At 42.2% G+C, this 25,129-nt stretch overlaps 1 protein-coding gene across 4 annotated transcripts in view; it reads left to right on the top strand.

Annotated features, from left to right (window-relative positions):
• The window catches only part of WDFY2 (WD repeat and FYVE domain containing 2), a 194,044-nt gene that overhangs the window by 124,741 nt on the left and 44,174 nt on the right, over positions 1–25,129 (top strand). For all 4 annotated transcript variants that reach the window (XR_009536830.1, XM_060129398.1, XM_060129400.1 and 1 more), the window contains exons 4-6: positions 6,293–6,347; positions 10,782–10,932; positions 17,704–17,816. Coding sequence is in view for 3 of the 4 variants with exons in the window: in XM_060129398.1 (XP_059985381.1) it covers positions 6,293–6,347; positions 10,782–10,932; positions 17,704–17,816 (319 nt within the window). In the remaining variant the exon portion in view is untranslated. The remainder of the gene's footprint in view (positions 1–6,292; positions 6,348–10,781; positions 10,933–17,703; positions 17,817–25,129) is intronic.

Here is a 25,129-nt window from a genome sequence, read left to right as displayed (position 1 = left end):
CTTTGATTGGTCAATCCCAACAAGATAATCTAAGCTTCAGCCAAACTTTTACATTATATTGTTTGTAAGTTTAGTAGATAAAATCTTTTATAAAGTCAATTTGGTAATATCTATCAAATTTAAATGGTCATGTCCTCGGGTCCAGCAATTCTACTTCTAGAACTTTATTTTATTGAAATATTGCTAGAAATATAAAGAGATATAGTACATTTTATGTGATTATTTTTATATACAATTCATTTTTAATTAAGATGATTGACATATAACATTATATTAGTTTCAAGTATACAACATAATGATTCAATATTTGTATATATGGCAAAATGATCACCTGTTTAACATTCATCACCACACACAGTTACACATTTTTTTTCTTGTGATGAGAACTTTTAAGATCTACTCTCTTAGCAACTTTCAAATATACAATGCAGTATTTTTAATTATAGTCGCCATATTGTACATGATATCTCAGGATTTATTTTGTAACTGGAAGTCTGTACCTTTTGATCACCTTCACCCCTTTTGATCATCCCACCCTGCCCTGCCCCTGGCAACCACCAGTCTGTCCTCTGTATCCATGAGTTCACTTTTCTTTGGGGTGTTTTGTTTTGTTTTGTTAACGATTCCACATGTAAGCAAGATCATATGGTATTTATCTTTCTCTGTCTGCCGTATTTCACTTAGCATAATGCCCTCAAGGTCCATCCATGTTGTCACCGATGGCAAGAAGTTTTTTTTATGGCTGAATAATATTCCATTGTAGTTATATATCACATTTTCTCTATCCATTTATCCATCCATGGACACTTAGGTTGCTTCCATGTCTTGGCTATTTGTAAATAATGCTGCAATGAACATGGGAGTATATATATGTTTTCAGGTCAGTATTTTTGTTTTCTTTGGTTAAATACCCTGAGGAATAGCTGGATCATATGGTAGTTCTATTTTTAACTTTTTGAGGACCCTCCATACTGTTTTCCATCGTGGCTGCACCCGTTTACACTCCTACCAACAATACAGAAGGGTTCCCTTTTCTCCACATGCTTGCCAACACTTGTTGTCTTTTATCTTTTTGATAATGGCCATTCTAACAGGTGTGAGGTGATATCTCATTATGGTTTTGAATTACATTTCCCACATGATTAGTGATGTTGAGCACTTTTTCATCTACCTGTTGGCCATCTGTATGTCTTCTTTGGAAAAATTTCTGTTCAGATCCTCTGCCCAGTTTTAAATCATATTATTTGTGGGGTTTTTATTGATTTGTTTGAGTTCTTTATATATTTTGGATATAACCTATTATCAGATATATGATTTGCAAATATCTTCTCTCATTCAGTAGGTCACTTTTTTGTTTTGTTGATGGTTTCCTTTGCTGTGCAGATTTTCAGTTTGATGTAGTTCCACTTGTTTCATTTTGTTCGTGTTGCCTTTGCTTTTGGTATCATATCCAAAAAATCATCACCAAGACCAATGTCAAGGAACTTACCACCTGTGTTTTCTTCCAGGCGTCTTATGGTCAGGTCTCATGTTCAAGTCTTCAATCCATTTTAAGTTAATTTTTGTATATGGTATAAGATAGTAGTCCAGTTTCATTGTTTTGCATGTGACTGTACAGTTTTCCCAACAGTTTATTGAAGAGACTCTCCTTTCCCCATTGTATATTCTTGGTTTCTTTGTCATAAATTGATTGACCATGTGATATTTTTTTTCTAACATCTTTATTGCAGTATAATTGCTTTACATTGTTGTGTTAGTTTCTGCTGTATAACAAAGTGAATCAGCTATATGCATACGTATATCCCCATATCCCCTCCCTCTTGCATCTCCCTCCCACCCTCCTTATCCCATCCCTCTAGGTGGTCGCAAAGCACCGAGCTGATCTCCCTGTGCTATGCGGCTGCTTCCCACTAGCTATCAATTTTACATTTGGTAGGGTATATATGTCACTGCTACTCTCTCACTTCCTCCCAGTTTACCCTTCCCCCTCCCCATGTCCTCAAGTCCATTCTCTACATCTGTGTCTTTATTCTTGTCCCCTAGGTTCATCAGAACCTTTTTTTTTTTTTTAGATTCCATATATATGTGTTAGCATACAGTATTTGTTTTTCTCTTTCTGACTTACTTCACTCTGTATGACAGACTCTAGGTCCATCCACCTCACCACAAATAATTCAATTCCGTTTCTTTTTATGGCTGAATAATATTCCATTGTATATATGTACCACATCTTCTTTATCCATTCATCCGTCAGTGGACACTTAGGTTGCTTCCATGTCCTGACTATTGTAAATAGTGCTGCAATGAGCATTGTGGTACATGACTCTTTTTGAATTATGGTTTTCTCAAGGTATATGCCCAGTAGTGGGATTGCTGGGTCATATGGCAGTTCTATTTTTAGTTTTTAAAGGAACCTCCATACTGTTCTCCATAGTGGCTGTATCAATTTACATTCCCACCGACAGTGCAAGAGGGTTCCCTTTTCTCCACACCCTCTCCAGCATTTATTGTTTGTAGATTTTTTGATGATGGCCATTCTTACCAGTGTAAGATGATACCTCATTGTACTTTTGATTTGCATTTCTCTAATGATTAGTGATGTTGAGCATCTTTTCATGTGTTCATTGGCAATCTGTGTATCTTCTTTGGAGAAGTGTCTGTTTAGGTCTTCTGCCCATTTTTGGATTGGGTTGTTTGTTTGATATTGAGCTGCATGAGCTGCTTGTATATTTTGGAGATTAGTCCTTTGTCAGTTGCTTCATTTGCAAATATTTTCTCCCATTCTGAGGGTTGTCTTCTCATCTTTTTTATGGTTTCCTTTGCTGTGCAAAAGCTTTTAAGTTCCATTAGGTCCCATTTGTTTATTTTTATTTCCATTTCTCTAGGAGGTGGGTCAAAAAGGATCTTGCTGTGATTTATGTAATAGAGTGTTCTGCCTATGTTTTCCTCTAAGAGTTTTATAGTGTCTGGCCTTACATTTAGCTCTTTAATCCATTTTGAGTTTATTTTTGTGTATGATGTTACATGTTACATTCTTTTACAAGTAGCTTTCCAGTTTTCCCAGCACCACTTATTGAAGAAGCTGTCTTTTCTCCATTGTATACTCTTGCCTCCTTTATCAAATATAAGGTGACCATATGTGTGTGGGTTTATCTCTGAGCTTTCTATTCTGTTCTGTTGATCTATATTTCTGTTTTTGTGCCGGTACCATACTGTCTTGATTACTGTAGCTTTGTAGTATAGTCTGAAGTCAGGGAGCCTGATTCCTCCAGCTCCATTTTTCTTTCTCAAGATTGCTTTGGCTATTTGGGGTCTTTTGTGTTTCCATACAAATTGTACAAGTTTTTGTTCTAGTTGTGTGAAAAATGCCATTGGCAGTTTGATAGGGATTGCATTGAATCTGTAGATTGCTTTGGGTCTTACAGTCATTTTCACAATGTTGATTCTTCCAATCCAAGAACATGGTATATCTCTCCATCTGTTTGTATCATCTTTAATTTCTTTCATCAGTGTTGTATAGTTTTCTGCATACAGGTTTTTGTCTCCTTAGGTGGGTTTATACCTAGGTATTTTATTCTTTTTGTTGCAGTGGTAAATGGGAGTGTTTCTTTAATTTCTCTTTCAGACTTTTCATCATTAGTGTGTAGGAATGCAAGAGATTTCTGTGCATTAATTTTGTATTCTGCTACTCTACCAAATCCATTGATTAGCTCTAGTAGCTTTCTGGTAGCATCTTTAGGATTCTGTATGAATAGTATCATGTCATCTGCAAACAGTGACAACTTTACTTCTTCTTTTCCAATTTGGATTCCTTTTATTTCTTTTACTTTTCTGATTGCTGTGGCTAAAACTTCCAAAACTGTGTTGAATAATAGCGGTGAGAGTAGGCAACTTTGTCTTGTTCCTGATCTTAGAGGAAATGGTTTCAGTTTTTCACCATTGAGAACGATGTTGGCTGTGGGTTCATGTGATATATTTTTAATAAGGAAAACTGGAAGCAGTGTAAACATTTGTTAATAGAAGGACATTAAAAACATCCTATGCCGGGCTTTCCTGGTGGCGCAGTGGTTGAGAGTCCGCCTGCTGATGCAGGGGACGCGGGTTCGTGCCCCGGTCCCGGAACATCCCACATGCCACGGAGCGCCTAGGCCCGTGAGCCATGGCTACTGAGCCTGTGCGTCCGGAGCCTGTGCTCTGCAACGGGAGAGGCCACCACAGTGAGAGGCCCGCGTACCAGAAAAAAACAAAAACCAAAAAACATCCTATGCAGTCATTAAAAAGATTGAAGTTGATGAGCATGTACTCATATGGAATGATGTGCATGATCTGTTACCAGAAAAAAGTATTGTTAAATGATATTAATATTTTGTTTTATTATTCCAATTATACTTTCCATAATAATTATCTCTGAGAAATGGTATCATAAGAGACTGTTTAGTATTTATCAGTCTTACAATTCCTAGAATAGCATATTGTTTCTTTGATCAAAAAAGTAATAATGAAAAAGAATGCTGGCAATTTCCCATGCTTTCTCCATGATTATGTATCTATTTTCATAGGAAAAACAAATGAACAAAAAATTAAGTTTACCTATGCAGTGAACTGGTAATTGTATTGTGTATGTGTATGTTAATCCTAAGCACAGATCTACAAGTTGTTTATTTTATACCCTGCCTGTTTCCAAAAGGAATGAATGTACCTTTTCCCCAAGCTAAAGAACCAGTTCAGTATATTCAAAATAGCATATGCACTAGATGAACTCAGTAAACACTTGCTCAAATAACAATCGTCTTTAAGAAATTTGTTTTGTGTTTTTGTTAGGAAATTTGGGGCACTCTAAAGTATGGGGCCCAGGGTTGAGCTACTCTTGCCGGGGATTAAGGGTGGTAGTGAACCGTTGCTCAGACACGTGCGTGGCTTCTTACCCACACTGTAAGCTCCTTATGGGAAAACAACTTGACTTCTTTAAAAATTAGTCTTCTCTCTTCAGTTGTGAGTCTAGCTCTTCAGAAACGAGAAATGAATATAGTGCTGCTCCTTGTAGGAATAATGATACGAAGTTTTAAAAGTGACAAGTTGAATAATGTTATTACTGAGACAATCATGGTGAAGAAAATCCATTTGTAGATAAGCTTCTTAAGGAGGGCTGGGATGGAAAAGCAGACACCCAGAGGGGCTTTGTTACCGTGTTCATTCTCTCGCGTCACCTTGTGCTTTATTTAACTTTGTGGCATCTGTCACAAAAACAGTATAATTATTTACTTCTGAAAAATCACACAAACTATATGAACTCAGTAAATACCCAGATTGCAAGTCACGAGTCTGTGTGTCTGTCCTCCCACCACCTTTCTTGAAGTCATCAAGGAGAAATTCTGGAAGCCTCCAAATGTTTTGAAAAGACTCGTTCTGTTTTTAAGTTCAGATAAAGCCATCAATTTATTACACTTCACAGCTCTCCTTATATTGGACAGCCTACTGTTTAAGACTATATGGGCATTTTGCATTTGAAAGAAGGTAAGGGACTCAAAACCTGGCCTGGGGCTTATAAACACTTGGTTGGCTTCTACATATAGGTCATTGTATGTGCTTAGGTGAAGCATGCAAACATACTCACACACAAAATCACCTCCTGTGTGTCCTCACAAAGAGGGCACACAATGTGTTATATAGAAACTGATATTTTTGAGTACATTTGATATCCAAACTAACCTCGTCAGATTGGGAGATACCTTTTACATGTCCATTTTTCCACTATTTGTTGACTACCTACTGTACCAAAGCACTGTGCCAGGTGCCGTAGGGATAGAGGGATGAGTAAGATGCAGCCTTGAGAAGCTTGTTGTACCAGGAAATAAGCTACTGTTATTAGAAACAGAATCTTTAAAATAACTCATTTATTTCCCTAGTAGAGGGTTGCCATCCGTTTGCTCACTGGCCAGAGCCTTGCAAAATTTCAGTTGGGGCACCACAGAGAGAAAAATAATTTGAATTGGATTTACCTTCAAAATTGACCAGGATCAAGACTTTGAACTTGATCCAGTTTTCTTCTCATGTATACTTGAAAAAAAAAATCAACTTCAGAGTTATAAGGTAAAAACTATGATAATTGCATTGGATTGTAATTATGATTGTTACTTTTAAAGAGGTACAGAAAATGCTGAGTTGATTGGCAAAATATCACGTTAGGTATAATTCTGTGATGATGTTTGCTTTATACAATCCGGTTTTACCAAAACATATTTATCCACTTAAAGAATTTCTTCTTGCTTAATATTTTGCTTCTCTTTTGCAGGAGTTTCTTCTATCCGAAGATTATAACAAGATGACTCCTGTGAAAAACTATCAAGGTAGGAACGAGAGCAGTGTTTTCATTGTCTTAGACTGTGAAATGTTTCTCAGTGGCTTCCACTGCCACAAGAGAGGACTTAACTTTACAGCAGTCAGCAGGAACAAAACAGCAGCCCTTTGTGGTGAATATTATCCCCATTTTTGAATTAAGAAGCAGAGGCCCAGAGAGATTGTGCGTGTGGTCTTGTAGCTGGCAAAGTGTGAAGCCAGGCCGGGCCTGTGTGACTCCAGAGCGTGCAGCCTTTGTCCTGTGTCTGCCCGCTCCGCCCCGCTGCCTGGAAACGCTGCGGCAGACTTGGAGAGCGGGGCCCAGGGTTGGCTTCCATGGGGCTCATTTCATTTTTGGGTAAATATTTTAAAAGGCTGAAAGTGTTCATATTGTCTAAGGGAAGGAATTCAGGTTTTATTGTGTCTTCAACATTGGCAGTGTACTGTAAGCCCTTTGTATAGCATAGATCAGGAGCAATTTTCACTGACGATTTTTTTTCATCCAGGCCAATGTCAGGGGTCAGAACATTAGAGGTAGACATCATTTCACTTAGACGTCATTTCTTCCAAATCTCGTGACCTCATTCATGATCATCCAGCCTCTCCTCTGATACCCTCCAAAGACATAGCAGCCCCTCCTGATCTTGGAAAATTCTAAGCATTGAGTTCCTTATTTCTAGATTTTGAGCCAAAATTCATTTCCCTATGGATTTATTCTTTAATTTTTTTTCACATGTCACTTATCCAGTATTTACTGAGTACCTATTGTGTTCCAATAACTGAGAATTATAATAGTGAACAAGACATGCATAGTATCTATGCATTCCCCATGAAAATAGATGCAAACACATCTACACAAAATTTCAGCAGATCAAATTCAGCAATATATAAAAAGGTAAGTACGTCACAACCAAGTGAGGTTTATTCCCAAAAGAAATGAAAGCAGGGACAGATATTTTTATACCCTTATGTATAGCAGCATTATTCACAATAGCCAAAAAGTGGAAACAACCTAAATGTTCATGTATGAGTGAATGGATAAACAAAATGTAGTGTATCAATACAGTGAATTCTTATTTGGCCATAAAAAGGGAATGAAATACTGATACCTGCTACAATGTGGATGAATCTTGAAAACATGCTAAGTGAAAGAAACTAGACACAGAAAACCATACATTGTATGATTACAGTTATATGAAATGTCAAGAATAGGAGAGTCCATAGAGACAGAAAGTAAATTAGTGGTTACCCAGGGATGGGGAAGGGGGAGTCGAGGGTATGGGTTTCTTTTTGAGGTGATGGAACTGTTCTGGAATTAGTACATTTTCTATGATGATTGCACAACATTGTGAATATACTAAAGATCAGTGAATTATACACTCTTAACATGGTTTAAATGGTGAATTTTATATTATGTGAACTTTATCTCAATTAACATTTTTTAAAAGGTCAGTGATACCAAAACCAGACAAAGACATTACAAGAAAGGAAAACTACAACCCAATATCTCTCATGAGCTTAGATGTAAAAATCTTCAAAAAAATACTAGCAAATCCAACAATGTATGAAAAGAATTATACACCATGACCAAGTGGGGTTTATTCCAGATATGCGAAGCTGGTTCAACTTTTGAAAATCAGTGTAACCCATCACATCAAAAGACTAAAGAAGAAAAATCATATGATCATATTAATTGATGCAGAAGAAACATTTGATAAAATCTGACACCCATTCATGATAAAAACTCTCAGCAAATTACAAATAGAGGGGAACTTCCTCAACTTGAGAGAGAAATGTCTATAAAAACTATAGCTGGGCTTCCCTGGTGGCGCAGTGGTTGAGAGTCCGCCTGCCGATGCAGGGGACGCGGGTTCGTACCCCGGTCCGGGAGGATCCCACATGCCGTGGAGCGGCTGGGCCCGTGAGCCATGGCCGCAGGGCCTGTGCTCCGCAACGGGAGAGGCGACAGCAGTGAGAGGCCCGCGTACCACAAAACAAAAAAAACAAAAACAAAAACAAAAAAAACTATAGCTAACATCATACAGTTGACCCTTGAATAATGCAGTGGTAAAGGGTACCAACCCTCCCCACAGTGGATAATCCATGTATAATTTATATCGGGCCTCTGTATCCGCAGTTCCTCCGTATCGCGGTTCCTCTGTGTCATGGTTCCTCCACGTCCGCGGATTCAACCAACCTTGGATCATGTAGTACTGTAGTATTTACTGTTGAAAAACATCTGCGCATAAGTGGACCCACGCGGTTCACATGTGCATTGTTCAAGAGTCAACTGTACTTAATTGTGAGAAACTGGATGCTTCCTCCGTAAGATCAAGGTCCTGGCTCCTATTTAAGAAGTACAGCCAGGCTTCAAGCCCAGGTTCCTGAAGCTTAACAATACGTATGTATCTTCAAAGGGTTTCTTTTCGAATAAGAGAATTCTGTCACCTTAGAAAGATTATGTGCTTTGAGTTTTAGGATTTGTTTTTTGTTTGTTTTTGTTTGTCTTTTCAGTAGTCATAGGCAGCCTGACAGAGAAAGAGAACCAACTTTGGCAGAGAGACTAGGGTTTTAATTCTAGCCTCATCACTCATTGATTGTGTAGCTTTGAGCAAGTCACATAACATTTTTGAGCCTCCGTCTCCTCCTCTGGCAGCTCAGAGGGCGGTAAACCCCCTTATCTTCTGGGCTACTGTCAACCCCTTGGACTTACAAAGTAACAGAAAGATCAAAGGCCCCTTCATGAGAAAAGGGAGCGAAGCGCTGGGGACCACTTTCTGCCTGCAATAGACGTGGGTACAGTTGAAAGTGAACCATTAGAGAGTTCGCTTTTATTCCACCATTGGTGGAACTTAAATTGGACCTTTGATGACACAGACATGACAAGATCTTCAGAAGCTTCTCCAGGAAGCCCCATCTTTTAGTTTAAGACAACATTTTGATCTTGATGGTGGCCGATTCTCTGAAAGGCAGATACTGGGTAGAGATGTTAACAGTATTATTGTTTCTATACCCCTTCTCAATCCCTTTAGATTCTCCAAGCGCCAAATATCGGATTTTAAAACATCAGGCATCTGGTGAAATGTCTGTCCCGGAGGTATTCACTGTGGTTCGGACTGTATTGTTTGTTAGCCAGTCTAGAAGCACCATCTTGGCAAGGCTGGGCTGTGTCTGTAAAAGGAGGAAAACACTCAGCTTTGCAGAGTCATTACAATGACTAAGTGAGACAATATCTTTAAGTACCTGGCACTTGTTAGACACTCAGAAATTGGCAGTGATGCTGTTATTGCTGATAGAGCTGCATTGATCCATCCACGTCCAGTCCTATTTTCATGATCCAAATGGGAAGCTGATGGCTTCTCTGTCACCTCGTCACACACAGGATGAGTCTCCTCTCACCCACCAGGCTGCCAGTTCCTGGGCACAGAGCCCAGTGGGTCCAAGGTCTGGGATATCAATCTTTGTTTATTCCAGTCAGCTCTGTTCAGTGGCCGTGGACCCCCTATACCTCTCCCCCTGGAATTGTGTAAGAGGAAGAAAGCGAATATTTTACTGATTTTATTTGGTAATTGAGAAGCCATGAGATTGGCCAAACTACTCAACTCGATCGTGCCTCGGTTTGCCCACGTGTAAAATAGGGAGCTGGAGTAGATGACATGAATAGTTCTTCTAACTCTGAAATTGTGTGATGCAGTACTTCCGTGATGGTGTTGTCCTTGTATATAAGCAGCCCTGGGAAGTTTGCTCTCATTATGTATGCTTTGACGTAAGGGATATCTCATTCTTTTCTATATGGCACTTGGGAATAATTCTGCCCTCCTCTCCAAGCTCCAAGCGTTTAATTTCTCACAGAAAATTCATCTAGAACTTTGTTGTGGGTTTAAAAGCAAACCTTCATCAAAAGGAGAACAGTAATGCTCTTTGCTTTTTTTCAAGCTTAAATAAACAGACACCAGTGAGTTTATTAGCAGAACGTTGTTCCTAATGTGTTTTGTAGTCACACTGATCTGCCTTTCTCTAGTCCAGCAGTTCTAACATGTCTGAGAGAGGTGGTCCAGGCCCTTTGGGTGTTAGGAAAATTTTCTTTCTTTTTATAAAAATTAATTAATTATTTTTTGGCCACGCCACGTGACATGTGGGATCTTAATTCCCCAACCAGTGATCAAACCCACATCCCCTGCATTGGAAGCATGGAATCTTAACCACCGGACCGCCAGGGAAGTGGTTGGGGAAAATTTTCTTATGGAAACGTGGATGTGGTCTTCTCCAGGGGCATGCCTGTCCCCCTGATGAGAACCACTGTTCTAGCCCTTGTTTGTAACGATTATCTACTGTTCAGCTTACTCTGGGGTGGGGAGGAGGGAATGATGCATCTCTGTGGACCATGCTTTACCAGCCTCTTGTAGGATGCTTTATGGGTTGTTTTCTTGTCTCTTGGCTTTTAGCGCATCAGAGCAGAGTGACGATGATCCTGTTTGTCCTGGAGCTGGAGTGGGTGCTGAGCACGGGACAGGACAAGCAATTTGCCTGGCACTGCTCTGAGAGTGGGCAACGCCTGGGAGGTTATCGCACCAGTGCTGTGGCCTCAGGCCTGCAGTATCCTTTGCTGGACAAAATCCCTTGGTGGGAACTTAGCTGTTGACTTCTTTCTTTCATGAACATTTTGGGTATGTGCAACTTGAAAGTTTCTTGTTTTATTTGCTAGTTGCCCTACTGATTAAGATGCTTATAAACTGGGCTTCCCTGGTGGCGCAGTGATTGGGAGTTCGCCTGCCGATGCAGGGGACATGGGTTCGTGCCCCGGTGCGGGAGGATCCCACATGCCGCGGAACGGCTGGGCCCGTGAGCCATGGCCGCTGAGCCTGAGCATCCGGAGCCTGTGCTCCGCAACGGGAGAGGCCACGGCAGTGAGAGGCCCATGTACCGCAAGAAAAAAAAAAAGTGCTTATAAACTTTCCTAACACATAAATCATCAAGGGTCCTCATGTAGGTGGAGTAAAGTAATTTCACCTGAAATAAGTTACTGCCGAGCAGGTTGTGGGTCTGCTGTGATACAAAGTCTGACATCTAGACAGTACACAGCCCAGAATTGTGAGCCTCAGCTGTCAGAAAGAATTATGGAACATGGAGATAAAACCGTCACTGAAATACAGTCTTTTATTTTTGAACAGAAATAATTTACACATAGGTATTAAGGTTGGAAACATTCCCATTTTGGTGCCTGGCAGAAGAACCACAGGATTCCTGTTCATTTTAAGAATATTTATTGAGAGGCCACCATGCCGGGACCAGAGTAGGCTGACTGGTATCTACACAGTAATGCTACGCAGTCTTTGTTCCAGGTACCAGACTTTTCCAGGATATGTAGAACGATATTAACTCTTATCTCTCAAGTCTCCAGGGTCCATGTGCTCGGTGTGAACACCTGCCAATGCTGGGTAATCCTCACATCCAGCCCCCTGGGCTCCAGTGAACACAGGCCTGACAAGTGAGAAGCCTGTACTGGTGATGCTACCGCTCTGAGGAGTAAAGGACCCTGAGTTTCTTCTTTAAAAAGCGTAGAATCTCTCCACCTTCTGACAGATGAGGAAATAGTTATAAACAGATCACTTGTCTGCAAAAGCAGGATGAAACAGTAAGACTTGCTTTCAGATTTTCATCTAGTATTTATATGCCTGTTCAGTGATTTGCAACCACCTGACAAAGTATTGCACCTTGCTGTTTCCTTGCAGACATGTGGCAGTAGTTCTGTGTGTGTGTGTGTGTGTGTGTGTGTGTGTGTTTAGGCTAATGTCACTCTTATTTTCCAACTGGAAGGGCAAGATGAAGAAACTGAGAATGGCCATATGGAAGGCTGTAAAAGTGGCATGTTACCAAGAAGACCAGAAGCAAGGGCTACAAGGAATGGAAATCAAGATCACTTATCGGGCTTCCCTGGTGGCACAGTGGTTGAGAGTCCGCCTGCCGATGCAGGGGACACGGGTTCGTGCCCCAGTCCGGGAAGATCCCGCATGCCGCAGAGCGGCTGGGTCTGTGAGCCATGGCCGCTGAGCCTGCGCGTCCGGAGCCTGTGCTCTGCAACGCGAGAGGCCACAACAGTGAGAGGCCCGCGTACCGCAAAAAAAAAAAAAAAAAAAAAAAAAAGATCAACTTATCTTTGAGAGGGTGCTTAAAGAAAGAAACTCCAAAGTTTACTTTCTAAAAGCCAGTTCAGACAAGCATAATGCTTGAATTGAAATACATGAACTCTCCTGCCAATGGATTAATGATTTCTTGTAGTATTAGTATTGGATCTCCCTTAGAGATCATCCATCCAGTTTCTCATGTACAGGTGAGCCAGCTGAAGCCCAGAGAGGGTCACATGCCTTATCGGCAGCCACCCAGCTGGTATGTAGGAAAATCACCACCAGAACCCAGGTCTTCTGCCTTGGACTGCTGGTTTTTCCCATTATACTGCATTATCCCTCTGAGAACAGAACTAATGGCATCCATATAATTTGTTTTTAACATGCTGGCTTCTATATCACTAGCTACGCCTAGTGAGGTATCTTCTGTATCACCTAACCAAACCAAGGAGTGTAGAAAAAAATACAGATCTTGCCCTTAAGAAGTTTACTTTTTAAACGATCTGAAAATGAAAACAAAAAACAAAAAAACCCACAAGTACACAGAATTAAACTTGTCCTGGCTCTTATAGTCTTTGACTCCTCTCTTCTGGCATCTCCAAAAGTCATCTTCATTTTTTGACTCTTCTTTGCCATGTGGTTTACCAAGCAGAAAAAAAACATGTGATTGGCTATCAGAAACTTGTGTGTGCAGTGAAAGCCTCAGGCTTCCTTCCCCAGTGCAAATGACCCTCCAGTCCAACCTTGCTATTAAGGTGGAAGGCAGCTGCAATACTGCAGACAGAGAGTACTGGTGATGCCTGGTGAGCCTTCCAGAAGACTCCCTCACCTCTACCAGCTCTGCCTCCTTAGCTCCAATTCTGGAACCACAGTGCCAGCCCTTGCACCTGGGAGCACCTGTCTGCCTGGTATTTTCCCAGTGCCGCATGCTGATGCATAACAGCACTGCTTTTGCAGCCGAGACCCACGCAACTTTCCCAAGGCTGCAGGGTTTTTTCTGGGAGCTGCCTGATGCATAGATTGTTAACGGGCAACCCATACAGTGTTGGGGTTCACGTTAAAATTCAGTTTTTAAACATGCTTTTTTCATGGGAACCCTCCTCCATCACCTCACCCCTCCTCTTCGTTCTGCCACCTTCTGTACTTACCGGTTTTTGGTTTTTTGGTCTTTTTGGTTTTTCAGTTTTTTAGTGATAAGGAAAGGAAGAAGATCTGTTAAAATAACATAAAATGTTCAGAATAATATTATGACCCCTATTTCTCTTCATAGTGGGCACTGGTGGTGTACATAAGAGTTTTCTACAGACGGATTGATTCTCTCCCATCTACACCTCAAATAGTCAAGCCAACAAGTGATAGAATAAGTCAGATTGACATCACCCTTTTTCCTCTTCTTTCAGGCCTCTTAGCAGAGAAGTAAATAAGCAATGAAAGTAACCAAAATTCAAGTAGAGAAATAAAGTATGACAGAGGCTGACTAGTTCACAAGTTGAATTATCAATTTCGGGATCACCTCAAAATCTTTGTTGCTTTAAGTGAACTAATATTCACTTAACTATTTAAGTGAATATTAAGTGAACTATCATGTTACCAACAACAACAATAAGAAGAAAGTGAAGGTGAGGAAAAAGAAGAAAATATCTTACCTTTGCAGTCCCTGAGAGTTTACATAGTACTTCTACATAATGTTACTTTGTTCACTATCAAAACATAAAGACCTAATTCTCAATTTTCACGTGTAGAAAAGCCTCAGAGAGGCTCAAAAAGATGAAGAATAAGAAACCTTCTCAAGGTCACATGACTGTTAACTGGCAGAACCAGGATGAGAACTAGGGTATTAAAATCTTTGAGCTAGCCCTCTGCACAACTAGATATAGCAGAACGGAGGTATTTCCCAAAGGTCCCATGGCAGGCTGATGTAGGAAATAGAACTGTTTTCCTTCCCCACTTCAATTGCTGGTCTTTATTTTTGTGAATACTTTACCTAGCCACACCTTTCAGTCTGTCATTTGACCAAGTTTTGGTCACATTTTTCATGCTTCCACAAAACTAATTCAGGTACTCTTCATTTTAAGAATTTATTCCTGTTGGAGATATTTCCAAGATGTCACCCTATATAGTCAAATGCCTTTCCACCAAGCATTCTCTTCTATCTATTCATATTTGTGGAAAGAGTACTGAAAAGCTATTAAGATTATCCTGATTTTCATATTTCCTCATATCATACTAAATGCCAATCACTCTGGCTTTGAGCATTATTATAAACTCTTAGGGTTTTGTTTTTTAATAATATATTCAGTATATTTCAGTAAATTGCACCCCCCCTTTTTTTGATGCACATATTGTCCATCTTTGGCCAGTAAGAGCCACATCATGTTGACTCCTATGTCTTTTTGATACAGCCCCACTAGCCTTTGATAGCGTCTTTGCTTTTTGACACGACATGTCTTAAGCTCATCTGGTACCTTCCTGTCCCAGTCCTGGAATCGGCCATTTCTCTTAGTGAGGAATAGTATTCAGAGATAGCTAGCAAATATATGTATGTGTATTTAAAAAAAGAAAATAAATGATTAGTTCACATAATATTTCTAATTCAAATTTAACATTATAGCGTACTTCTTTTTTTTTTTTTGCGGTACGCGGGCCTCTCACTGTTGTGGCCTCTCCTGTTGCAGAACACAGGCTCCGGACGCGCAGGCCCAGTGGCCATGGCTCACGGGCCCAGCCGCTCCGTGGCATGTGGGATCTTCCCGGACCGGGGCACGAACCCGCACCTCCTGCATCGGCAGGCGGACTCTCAACCACTGCGCCACCAGGGAAACCCCTTTACTTCATTTTTGTACTTGATTCTTTTGGGCTAAAAACCTTTGTTCCTAAACATGATGTTTAGGAATAATTCTTTATTTGCTTTATCCCATGGTATATTTAAGTTGTTTTAAATAGTAATAGCAATATTATAATAGCAAGACTACTGAATAAGATTTTAGATTTTTTTTTGCAGCTTTCTTTGTCCTGAGAATATATTCTACCAAGAATGTATAGTCAAAATGCTGTGTTTTAAAGTCACTTGAAATAATTCTTTTAACTCTGTGGTTATATCAGCAAGTTGACAGTAGGTTTATTCACTTTACTTTGTTGTCGATTTAGGGGATTTAAAAAAATGTATAAGTATTTTTCACATGTACATAATTACAAGATTCCATAATGGAAACAATGTAATGAGAGAAAAGTCTCACTACCACCCCTTTCCCGTCAGCTTGTTTCTCACTTTTCCACTGGCAGCCATGTTTGATCAATCTTGATTTATCAAAGTGCTTCCTTTTGTAAATATAAGCGCACACACACACACACACACACACACACTTATATTTATGTTTCCCTCTTTCTTACACGAAGGTAGTGTAGCATATAAACTTCCATAAACCTTGGCTTTCCCCCACACACACTTAATAATATATGCTGGAGGGACTTCCGTGGTGGTCCAGGGGTTAGGACTCCGCGCTTCCAGTGCAGGGGTGCAGGTTCGATCCCTGGTCGGGGATCTAAGATCACACATGCCGTGGGGTGCAGCCAAAATTTTTTTTAAATAATAATAAATATAAAGTTAACAGAAGGCTATTAAGGCTGTAACATCTAAGTCTCTATTTAAAAAATATATATATATATATATATATAAAATAATATATCCTGGAAATTACTCCATGTCAAATTTCCCAGCTGTGTAGTATTCTTTTGCATGGATGTATCATAGTTAAGAAGTCCTCTTTTGATGGACTTTCAAACTTTAGCTCTTACTGTAATATGGAGTGAATAGCCTCAGGCATGTGTCAATTCATATTTTGGCCATTGTGCCTCTGGGGTAGATCTCTACAAGTAGGATCGCTAGGCATTACCAACCAGGGAAGCTCACTAGAGACTCAGGGCCTTGGGTAGTTACTGGAGACTGACTGGTCACACAGGCACCCTCTTCCTGCATGTACCAAAATTCCAGACTCCCATAAGGAGGCCTTCCCTGGTGTCCAGTGTTTAAGACTCCGTGCTTCCACTGCAGGGGGCACGGTTTCGATCCCTGATCAGGGAACTAAGATCCCACATGCCGCATGGAGTGACCAAAAGAAAAAAAAAAAACCAGACTCGCAGAAGGAGAGCAGGTGTTTAGCATAAACCATATTGTTTGTACAGTTAAGGCACAGTCAGCCACTTTTGTTTGTTAATGGTGGGGACCCTCCTGAAATCCAAGTTCCCAGGTGCCACGCCAATCTTGTAACAGCAGCCTTTCAAAGGAGAGCCTGCTAGGTTAATTTTTTTTTTTTTTTTTTTTTTTTGCAAAGCACCATTGTCATTTCTTGAACCATCCATTCATGTATCTTGCCTGTTTTTTATTAGGTTTGTAATCTTCTTCTGGATTGCTCTTTTTATATTAGGTATTCGGGCCTTTTGTGACATCAGTTGCAAATATTTTTTCCAATTTGTCTTGTGCTTTGCTTATTGCATTTGTTTGTTGTTTGTGTATTTGAGTCATAGCTTTTTCCACTCCAAGGTTATAAAGGAACTCTCCCATCTAGAACTTCTATTTTTCATTTTTTACATTGGAGTTCTTCCTGGTATAAAGTGAAGTACAAATCCTGTTTTGTTTTTCCAAATGACTGGTTCAGTTTGTGCCAACTTTTCTTTTCGCCCTTCTTTTCCTTATTCATTTGAAAAGCCACCTTTATCAGATATGTACTAAATTTCTGCATGCTTTGGGGCCTATTTCTAGACTTTCTTTTCTGTTCCATTGGTCTGTTTGTCTAAGCACCACACTTTCGATTAAAGAGACTTTATAACATGTTTTAATATCTGGTAGGGCTAACCTCCCCCATCACAGTACCATATTACTCTTATTTTCAGAATATTCCTGGCTCTTCTTGCTTATTTATTTTTCTATGTGAACTTTAGAATGAACATACCTAACTGTAGGAAAAAAACCCACGTGTTGATACTTTTATAGGGATTATATTAAATTCATAAATTCATGTTGTGAAAATTGACATGTTTATCATGTTGAGTCTTACCGTCCAGTAAGTAATGTCTTTCATTTTGTTATGTCCACTTTTTGTGTCTTTCAGCATCATATTCAAGTTCTCCTCCCGTAAGATTTGCGCATTTCTTTGACATTTATGTTTTTTCTGGTGTGTGTGTGGAGGGGGGGGCAAACCATCCGCTCACTTTTGAGAAACGATCCTTAATGCTTACATGATAGATTTGATGTTGAAACCCGGCACGTGTTTATTGGTGACCACTCAGGCCAAGTAACCATCCTCAAACTGGAGCAAGAAAACTGCACCCTGGTCACAACATTCAGAGGACATACAGGTGGGATTGAAAGCAGACCCTCCATGTGCTGCTCTCACAGTGACCTATCGCCCGCTGCATGTTCTGATGTTCACAAGATGTGGTGTGCAAGTGACGAGGTACAATCTGGGCTTGTGCAAAGATACACGTGATGCGTGTGACTGATTTCAGAATGGTTCAGTAAGAATGGTTCAGTAAGATACAATGTCAGAAATTTTCTCCATCAGTCAAACAAAAGAGCAAACAGTCTATTTCAAAAATGGTGGTGATGTGGTTCTTTGTCCTGCCACGCTGGAGAAAGCCCTTGTTTGCATATGTTAATGAGACATTGTTTGAGGCTGTGTGGCAACTGCACAAACAGTTGGACAGAAGGACAGCTGCCTCCGTCTGTCCTTGCCATCCTTGGAGCGAGAAAATGGTATGCAAGACAGACTCCTACTTCCAAGACAAATGAAATGAAAAATAGATTTGTCGTGGGTAGCTAGCCTACATAAAAAGGTACAAGTTCCTCTTTAATTTTCCTTCCTCTGGGGCTCTTTTCAAGGCCCCCTTCATGTTACTGGTCTGCTCAAGGTCATTTAAGCAAGGTGACAGACTGTATCCACACTTAACCTTTGAAACACTTGAGTAAATGATGATGACTAATTTTTTACTAGTATTTTTAACATGTGATGTTGACCCTGGAGAATGAATAGCTGCCTGTTTTCCTGGTGCTTAACGGGCTTTTGTGTCTTCTGCAGTTTACCAGCCCATGATTCAGTATAGAACAAGGTTAATATTTGAGTTTAGACGTCATATAAGAACAAAAGTAGGTGAATGAGGATGTAAAATGGGATAGTATCTAGCTCAAAAGGGAGTTCCTAAAGGGAAAAAGAGCAATGCAATAAAGAGAAAATTGAAACCAGGGGAAAGATTCATAAAAGATCATCTTAATTATCTACACCTGAGGCAGGAAGAGCACATAGAAACCTCCCCTGTGGATAGAACCCAGGTCTTTCCTGATTGGATTTCTCTTTTTAGCCACCTACACTCTGACCAAGCCTGGCCTGGTGGGGACCTGAAACTATCTCAGGTCAGGACTGTTTCACTGCTGAGTTCAGTCTCCTAATCCTTGGCTTCCCTAAGCCCTTAACTCCACCTGCACTTGTTCTTGCCCTTGTTGAGGAGTCCTTCCCTTGATCCCTCACTGCCCAGCATCTCTGCCCCATCTTCCCTTCCTCTCCATCGCTTCAGCCACACGTTTCCCTGCATTCTTAGTTCAGGCCCCCTTGTTCCTCCTTGTTGGTAAATTTCACCTGTGGTTCAGTGTATCCACGTCTCTCCTGCGCACTCAGCCGCGGAGTCTGCACTCGGGTTTGGGGTCACAGCACGAGCCTCAGCTCATCGTCCCCAGTGCAGAGTCGTCATTCCAGTCCAGGCTCAGGAGTTGCCTCACAGCCCCTCACGTAACCCGGCTCTAAGTCCTTCGTACACAGTATGCTCCCTCTCTCAGTCCCTCAGCAAATTTTTCAGACCTTCCCCGCTCTCCCTAGGCCTCCTTCAAAGAAAAACAGAGGTTATCAAATACAAGCTTTTTAAAAATGTTTATTTCTTGGCCACCCCATCTTCCCTCCCCAACAAGCAAGCTTTTCCTTCTCTTTCTCCTCATCGCTCGCCCTCCCGCCTCGTGCTGTCCTTGGCCCCAGACTCATCCTCCTGGGGGTCTCCGCATGGAAAGTTAATTTTTTGGTCTCCCTTTGGACCAACTCTTCTCAAGTTTCTAACATGCTGAGTTCCTTGCCTCTGTTAAAAACAAACAAAACCCCTCTGATCCCATCTTATTTTCTTCATAGCAGTGCCGCTTTTTTCCTTTGTTTTTCAATTGCAGTAAAATGTACACAACCTAAAATTGATGCTTTTGTCCATTTTTGTGTTCAATTCATTGGCATTAAGTACATTCACATTGTTGTGCACTGATCACCACCATCCATCTCCAGAACATTCTTCATCTTGCAGAACAGAAACTCTGTGCCCATGTAACCCCCTCCCCCCAGCCCCTGGCAACCACCATTCTGCTTTCTGTCTCTGTGCACTGCATATGAGGGGAATTGTGCAGTATTTGCTGTTCTGTGACCGGGTTAGTTCACCTAGAGTAATACCTTCACGTTGTCGCAGTTAGCAATGCGTCTTAAAAAAGTTATCATTTTCCCAGCCGTTTCGCATTCTTCCCTCCCGTTGGCTTTCACGCCACCTGCAATTTGGCTCGTCTCTATCACTCCTCTCACACTGCTCTCCCCGAGGTGGCCAGTGGCCTGCTGGTAGCTAAATCCAGTGGACATGTTTGTTTTTTTTTTTTTTTTTTTTTTGCGGTACGCGGGCCTCTCACTGTTGTGGCCTCTCCCGTTGCAGAGCACAGGCTCCGGACGCGCAGGGTCAGCGGCCATGGCTCACGGGCCCAGCCGCTCCGCGGCACGAACCCGTGTCCTCTGCATCGGCAGGCGGACTCTCAAGCACTGCGCCACCAGGGAAGCCCGGACATGTTTTAAACTCTGTCCTGTTTAACCTCGTGGTAGCGTTTTACATTGTGGCCATTCCTTCCTGCTGTGACTGCCCTCGATTGGCTTCTATAACACATTTCCTCCCACACTGAAGTCTCTCTCCTCTCCTTTGGGGTTGTCTTGGTGGGTTCTGCCTGGGACCCTTGTCTCTTCACCTCCTGGGCTCTCCCTGGTTGACCTCGGCCACTACTCCCAGTCACAGAAAGAAAAGGCATAGGGCTTCCCCGTGAGCCACAACTACTGAGCCTGCGCGTCTGGAGCCTGTGCTCCGCAACAAGAGAGGCCGCGACAATGAGAGGCCCGCGCACCGCAATGGAGAGGGGCCCCCGCTTGCCACACTAGAGAAAGCCCTCGCACAAAACGAAGACCCAACACAGCCATAAATAAATAAATTAATTAAAAATCATGGGCTTCTAAGAAGACCTCTGCTTAAAAAAAAAAAAAAAAAGAAAAGGCATAGTCATTGTTCTCGAATTCCTCACAGCCCAGTGAGCGAGACAGAAGCTAAACAGTAATTATAGTGCCTGAGGGCCGGGGTGTGTGGAGGAGCGTCTGGGGCACGGGAGCAGCGCCAAGCATGTCCAAGAACACGGAACGGCGCGTTGCGGGGATGCGCGTGGGAGTTGGTCAGGGAAGGTCTCGCCCCAGGGGGTGGGGGGAAGATATGACTTCGACCTAAGATTGTGGCAGAGGAGTAAGTGTTGAGTTCATGAAAGAGAAGTAGGGAGAGCAGGGCAGGCAGAACAAACCAGCGTAATCCAAGGCCTGGGGATTTGCAAAAAGCCTGGCTCTCTTGGGAGCGCCTAGTTACTCTTTTTGGCTGGAACACTGAGTGTGGGGGTGGTGGGTGTCAGCCAGAAAGGAAGTGAGAGTCAGTTCGGATCACTGAGAGCATTATCCTGACATCAGGGGAAAACGGTGAAAGAGTTTTAAGCAAAGAAGTAAACCTGATCGGATTTAAAAGATTGCTCTGGTAGTAGAGTTGAGAGTGTGATGGGAGAGCTAGTAGGAAACTGTCCCTCGCAGCGTGGCTATGGTGATGGTAGAGCGGGGAGTGGATAGACGCGCGGTAACATTTTAGAGGCCGTGACAGGCTGGAGAGTTCCCAGATTTGGTTGAGGCAGAGGTGGCTTTCAGCTTGACCTTCTGGCTCCTTAGAAGTCAGACGTTGCCCAGAGCACAGATAGGAATTCCCCAAGTTCCGTACTGCTGCCTCTGGGTCAGGAAAGGGGTAAGTAGCTGCTTCTTACTGCTGTGAGGTGAAAAGGTGGCCCAAGGATTTCATGTCTTCCGGATTCGTTCCAATATAAAATACTACCCGATATTGTATCTTATCTTTCTGAAAGAATGTAAACTATTTTCACATGATTTCATCATGAAATATCTCTGAGGAAGACAGGACGTAGCCCAGGAAGGTTGTTATCTAACACGAAGGCAAATAAATGTAGCAGGTCACCTATCTAATTTGTTATTATTCCTAGACAGTAGTATCTACCCATCTCCAGTCTGGCTACAGCACAGGTCATTCATTTAAAGCTAGAACAAGGGCACCTGAGAGATTCCACGATGATGCAAACATTGTTGAGCTCTTCCTATGCAGTAAGTCCATCTGGGCCCTGGGAGGTCCCAAACTCAGCCAGACACAATTCTGGAGAAAGGGGCTGTGAATGGAGAGTTAGTTTTAACCTCCTGACTCCCTTACCCCCCAAACAAAGACCTTAAGATGAACCTAGATCCATTAAAGAGTGATCTTGGGGATCTAATTACTCCAGATCCAAACTCAACAGCAGACAAGTCTTCAGCCATTCACCCATCACTCTCTGTTACAGTACAGAAGGTCATATAAAAATGTGAGTTAGTGATGGAATCTGCCTAATAGCCATACCCAGAGGCCAAAACATGGCACTAACTAATCCATGGGGATTTAGAAAACTAATTTTATGTTCTTATGCTCCCTCTGCTGGTTTTATTTCTGGAGCTAAATGCCAAATATCATAGTTCTTTGATATTTCTGCAGAAATTAGAATATATTTCTGCCGAAATGTCACACGCTGATTTGAACAAAGGGGAAAAATATCAGATTTTGGCCACTGGAAACTACTAGTATCAATAAAATCTTTTTTTTTTTCTTCTAAGAATTTTTTTGGTTAGTATGAACATATTGGAAATAGGAGGGCTTGAATGTGAACCGCCCAAAGCATACTACTTAACGGAAAATTAAATCCAGACTTGTTCATTGACTGTTAGGAGAAGTATTGAAAGTAACAGTGTAGCTATAATAAAAATAACTAAAACAAGGACAGGCACAGTTTAGTGCAAATATGTAAGTTCAGATCATTAAGCTGAAAGCTTAATTTTTGTTTATAGTAGAGGCTTTCACATCTAATAGATGTGGATTTTCATCTAGAGTCCGTCAGGTCATTGGCTCTCCATGTGATGAGTGGTGCCCCTCATCGGTGAATGAAATCAGCCTAGTCCTTGCCCTGGTTCAAATCCCGCTCATGGAATTAAAGCAATAATTGGAAATACTATGCGTGTAACAAGTGTTGTGAAGCCCCGAGGCCACGCATGGGCTTCTTTGGGAACAGTTAACAAGAGGGCTTCTTGTCCACAGAGTTAAAGGGGGGCTTCTAAGAAAGTGATGTTTAAACAGCACCTTAAGAAGACTGAGGAGTTACCCAGGTGGTGGGAACATTCCAGACCCTGGATGTAGGAAGCAGGTTTGAAGCCTGCAGTGGGTAAGTGTGAATGGAGTCCAGTGGCCTGTGTGGAGAGCCAGGGGTGAGGGATACAAGTTGACATCCCAGGCAACGTGAAGAACTTCGGATGGACATTGTTCTCAGGCAGAGGGAAGCCAGCGGTGGAGTTGAGGCAGGGTGGTAACGTGCTTTCCGTTGTAACGAATCGTAGCAGCGGGTGGTGGATTGAGTGGGGACGAGGATGGATGTGAGGAGGCCTTTTGGAAGGAAGCTACCGCCAGAGTCCCTGGAAAAGGGGACTCCTGTCTGGACCGGGAGAACAGCAGCGGGTGTGGAGAGTAGAGGAGGGGTTCAGGGTCTGTTTAGGAGATGAGTCAGCAGCGCTTGATGATTGGTTGAAGCAGGAGTGGCTTCCACGTTTCTGTCTGGAACATTTGGGTGGACAGTGATGCCATTTACTGAAAATGGGAACGGCAGAAGTAACAGCAGGTTTGCGAGAGAATGTCGTGGTGCTTTAAACTGAACATGACCAAGAGGCCCCCTTGAGGAGGCGGCAAGGAGTCAGCTGGATGTCCCGCTGTGGGTCTCAGGAGGAGGGTGTAGCCTAGAGACGGAGCACATTTACCTTTCCAGAAACACTCATCACTTCAACCTGGAGCAAAATGCAGTAACTGAAAGGTTACAAACTCTATTCAAGAGGTTCCGTGGTCTGAGGACTTCCTTGGCTGCCTCTCCTCTGGCCGCATTTTGTCTGCACACCCGCACCCTGCGCGCGTGGTGGGATGTGCCTGGTGAGTTACCAGGTCGCCCTGGTGGAGACAGAGCCAGCGGTTTCCAGCCCTGGCTCTGTGACCCTCCACCTAGTCTTTAGCTTTTGCAAGATATGTTGTAAAAGGCTCCAAAAATTAGCTCACTGAGCATTTGGTAACATGTATGAAATTTCTAAAAATGTTTATACTCTGATCTGGTTCCACGGTTGGGAAACTCTTCTAACTAAATCAGAAATGGGAATAAAGTTTTATGTATAAGAATGTTCATCCTAGCAAAACGTATAATAGTTGAAAGTTCAACAACCTAACAGTAAGTGAAATAAGGTACATCCATGCTTTGGGATATTATGCAGCTATTAAAACTTCCACTTATGAGAGTATAAAATAGTATAGATAAAACCTTGACTTTTAAGAATGAATTCATTTATGTTAAAAGTTATTCTGTCAGTTATATTGTGGAGGGCCAAGGCAGGGAGAAGCATATAATGAAACCATGAGGGAGAGCTCTGGAGCGGAAAGCTGGAGTGAAGGACAACGAAATGGAATAAATGATTTTTGTCAATTAAAATATCATAAACCCCGGAAACCCACAACCATCGCAGCCCTGGCTCTCATTCTCCATCCTGGTTACGGGTCATGCAGGGCGAGGAGGTTGGCCCGGGTGTAGACGGAGAGGGCGGAGCATTGTGTCTGCACTGCTCTGCGAGCTGGGCTCGCTGAGGTGGCTGACTCGCTGCCGCCAGAGGCGTCGGGTGGAAAGGGCTCTGCTGCTCATCAGGAAGCTGACAGAGGCAGCAGTCGCCGCAGAAAGAAGAGACTCCCCGCCCCATTCCTCTGGGCTCCTCTGTGTCTGCCAAAGCCTCTGTTGTGACAGCTTATTGCTCTCCTTTATCGTCCTCCCGTGCTGCTTTGCCATTCAATTAACGGGCCAGGTGAGTAAACATACACTGAGCACCTCTGGTGCACCCAGCTCTGTGCACTGTGCTTGAATACAAAGATGTGGAGCCTAAAGTCTACAGTGGGGACAGATTTATAATCCAGCAAAGTCGGGTCCAGTGAGTGATGGTGACATTTAGAGACGTGGGCAGAGGTGGGAGCCTCACCTAGATTGGGGGTGTTGGAGGGAAGGCCTCCTGCAGGAGAGGGCACCTGAGCTGCACCTTGAAGAGGGAGAAAAGGTTACCTGGGGGATAAAAGGTAGGTCTGGCGCTCCAGGCAGAGGGAGCAACCACGTCTTGTGAGAGAACGGCTCCACCAAACACAATGTGCGTGTCCTTCTCATTCCCAGAACTAACATTGTGTATTTGTGTTGGTGTAGGGTCTGAGTC

The sequence above is a fragment of the Lagenorhynchus albirostris genome, chromosome 18, assembly GCF_949774975.1.
Source record: "Lagenorhynchus albirostris chromosome 18, mLagAlb1.1, whole genome shotgun sequence".
Lineage (NCBI taxonomy): Eukaryota > Metazoa > Chordata > Mammalia > Artiodactyla > Delphinidae > Lagenorhynchus > Lagenorhynchus albirostris.
The sequence above is the reverse complement of the archived record's forward strand: the minus strand, read 5'-3'. Positions and strand labels throughout refer to the sequence as shown.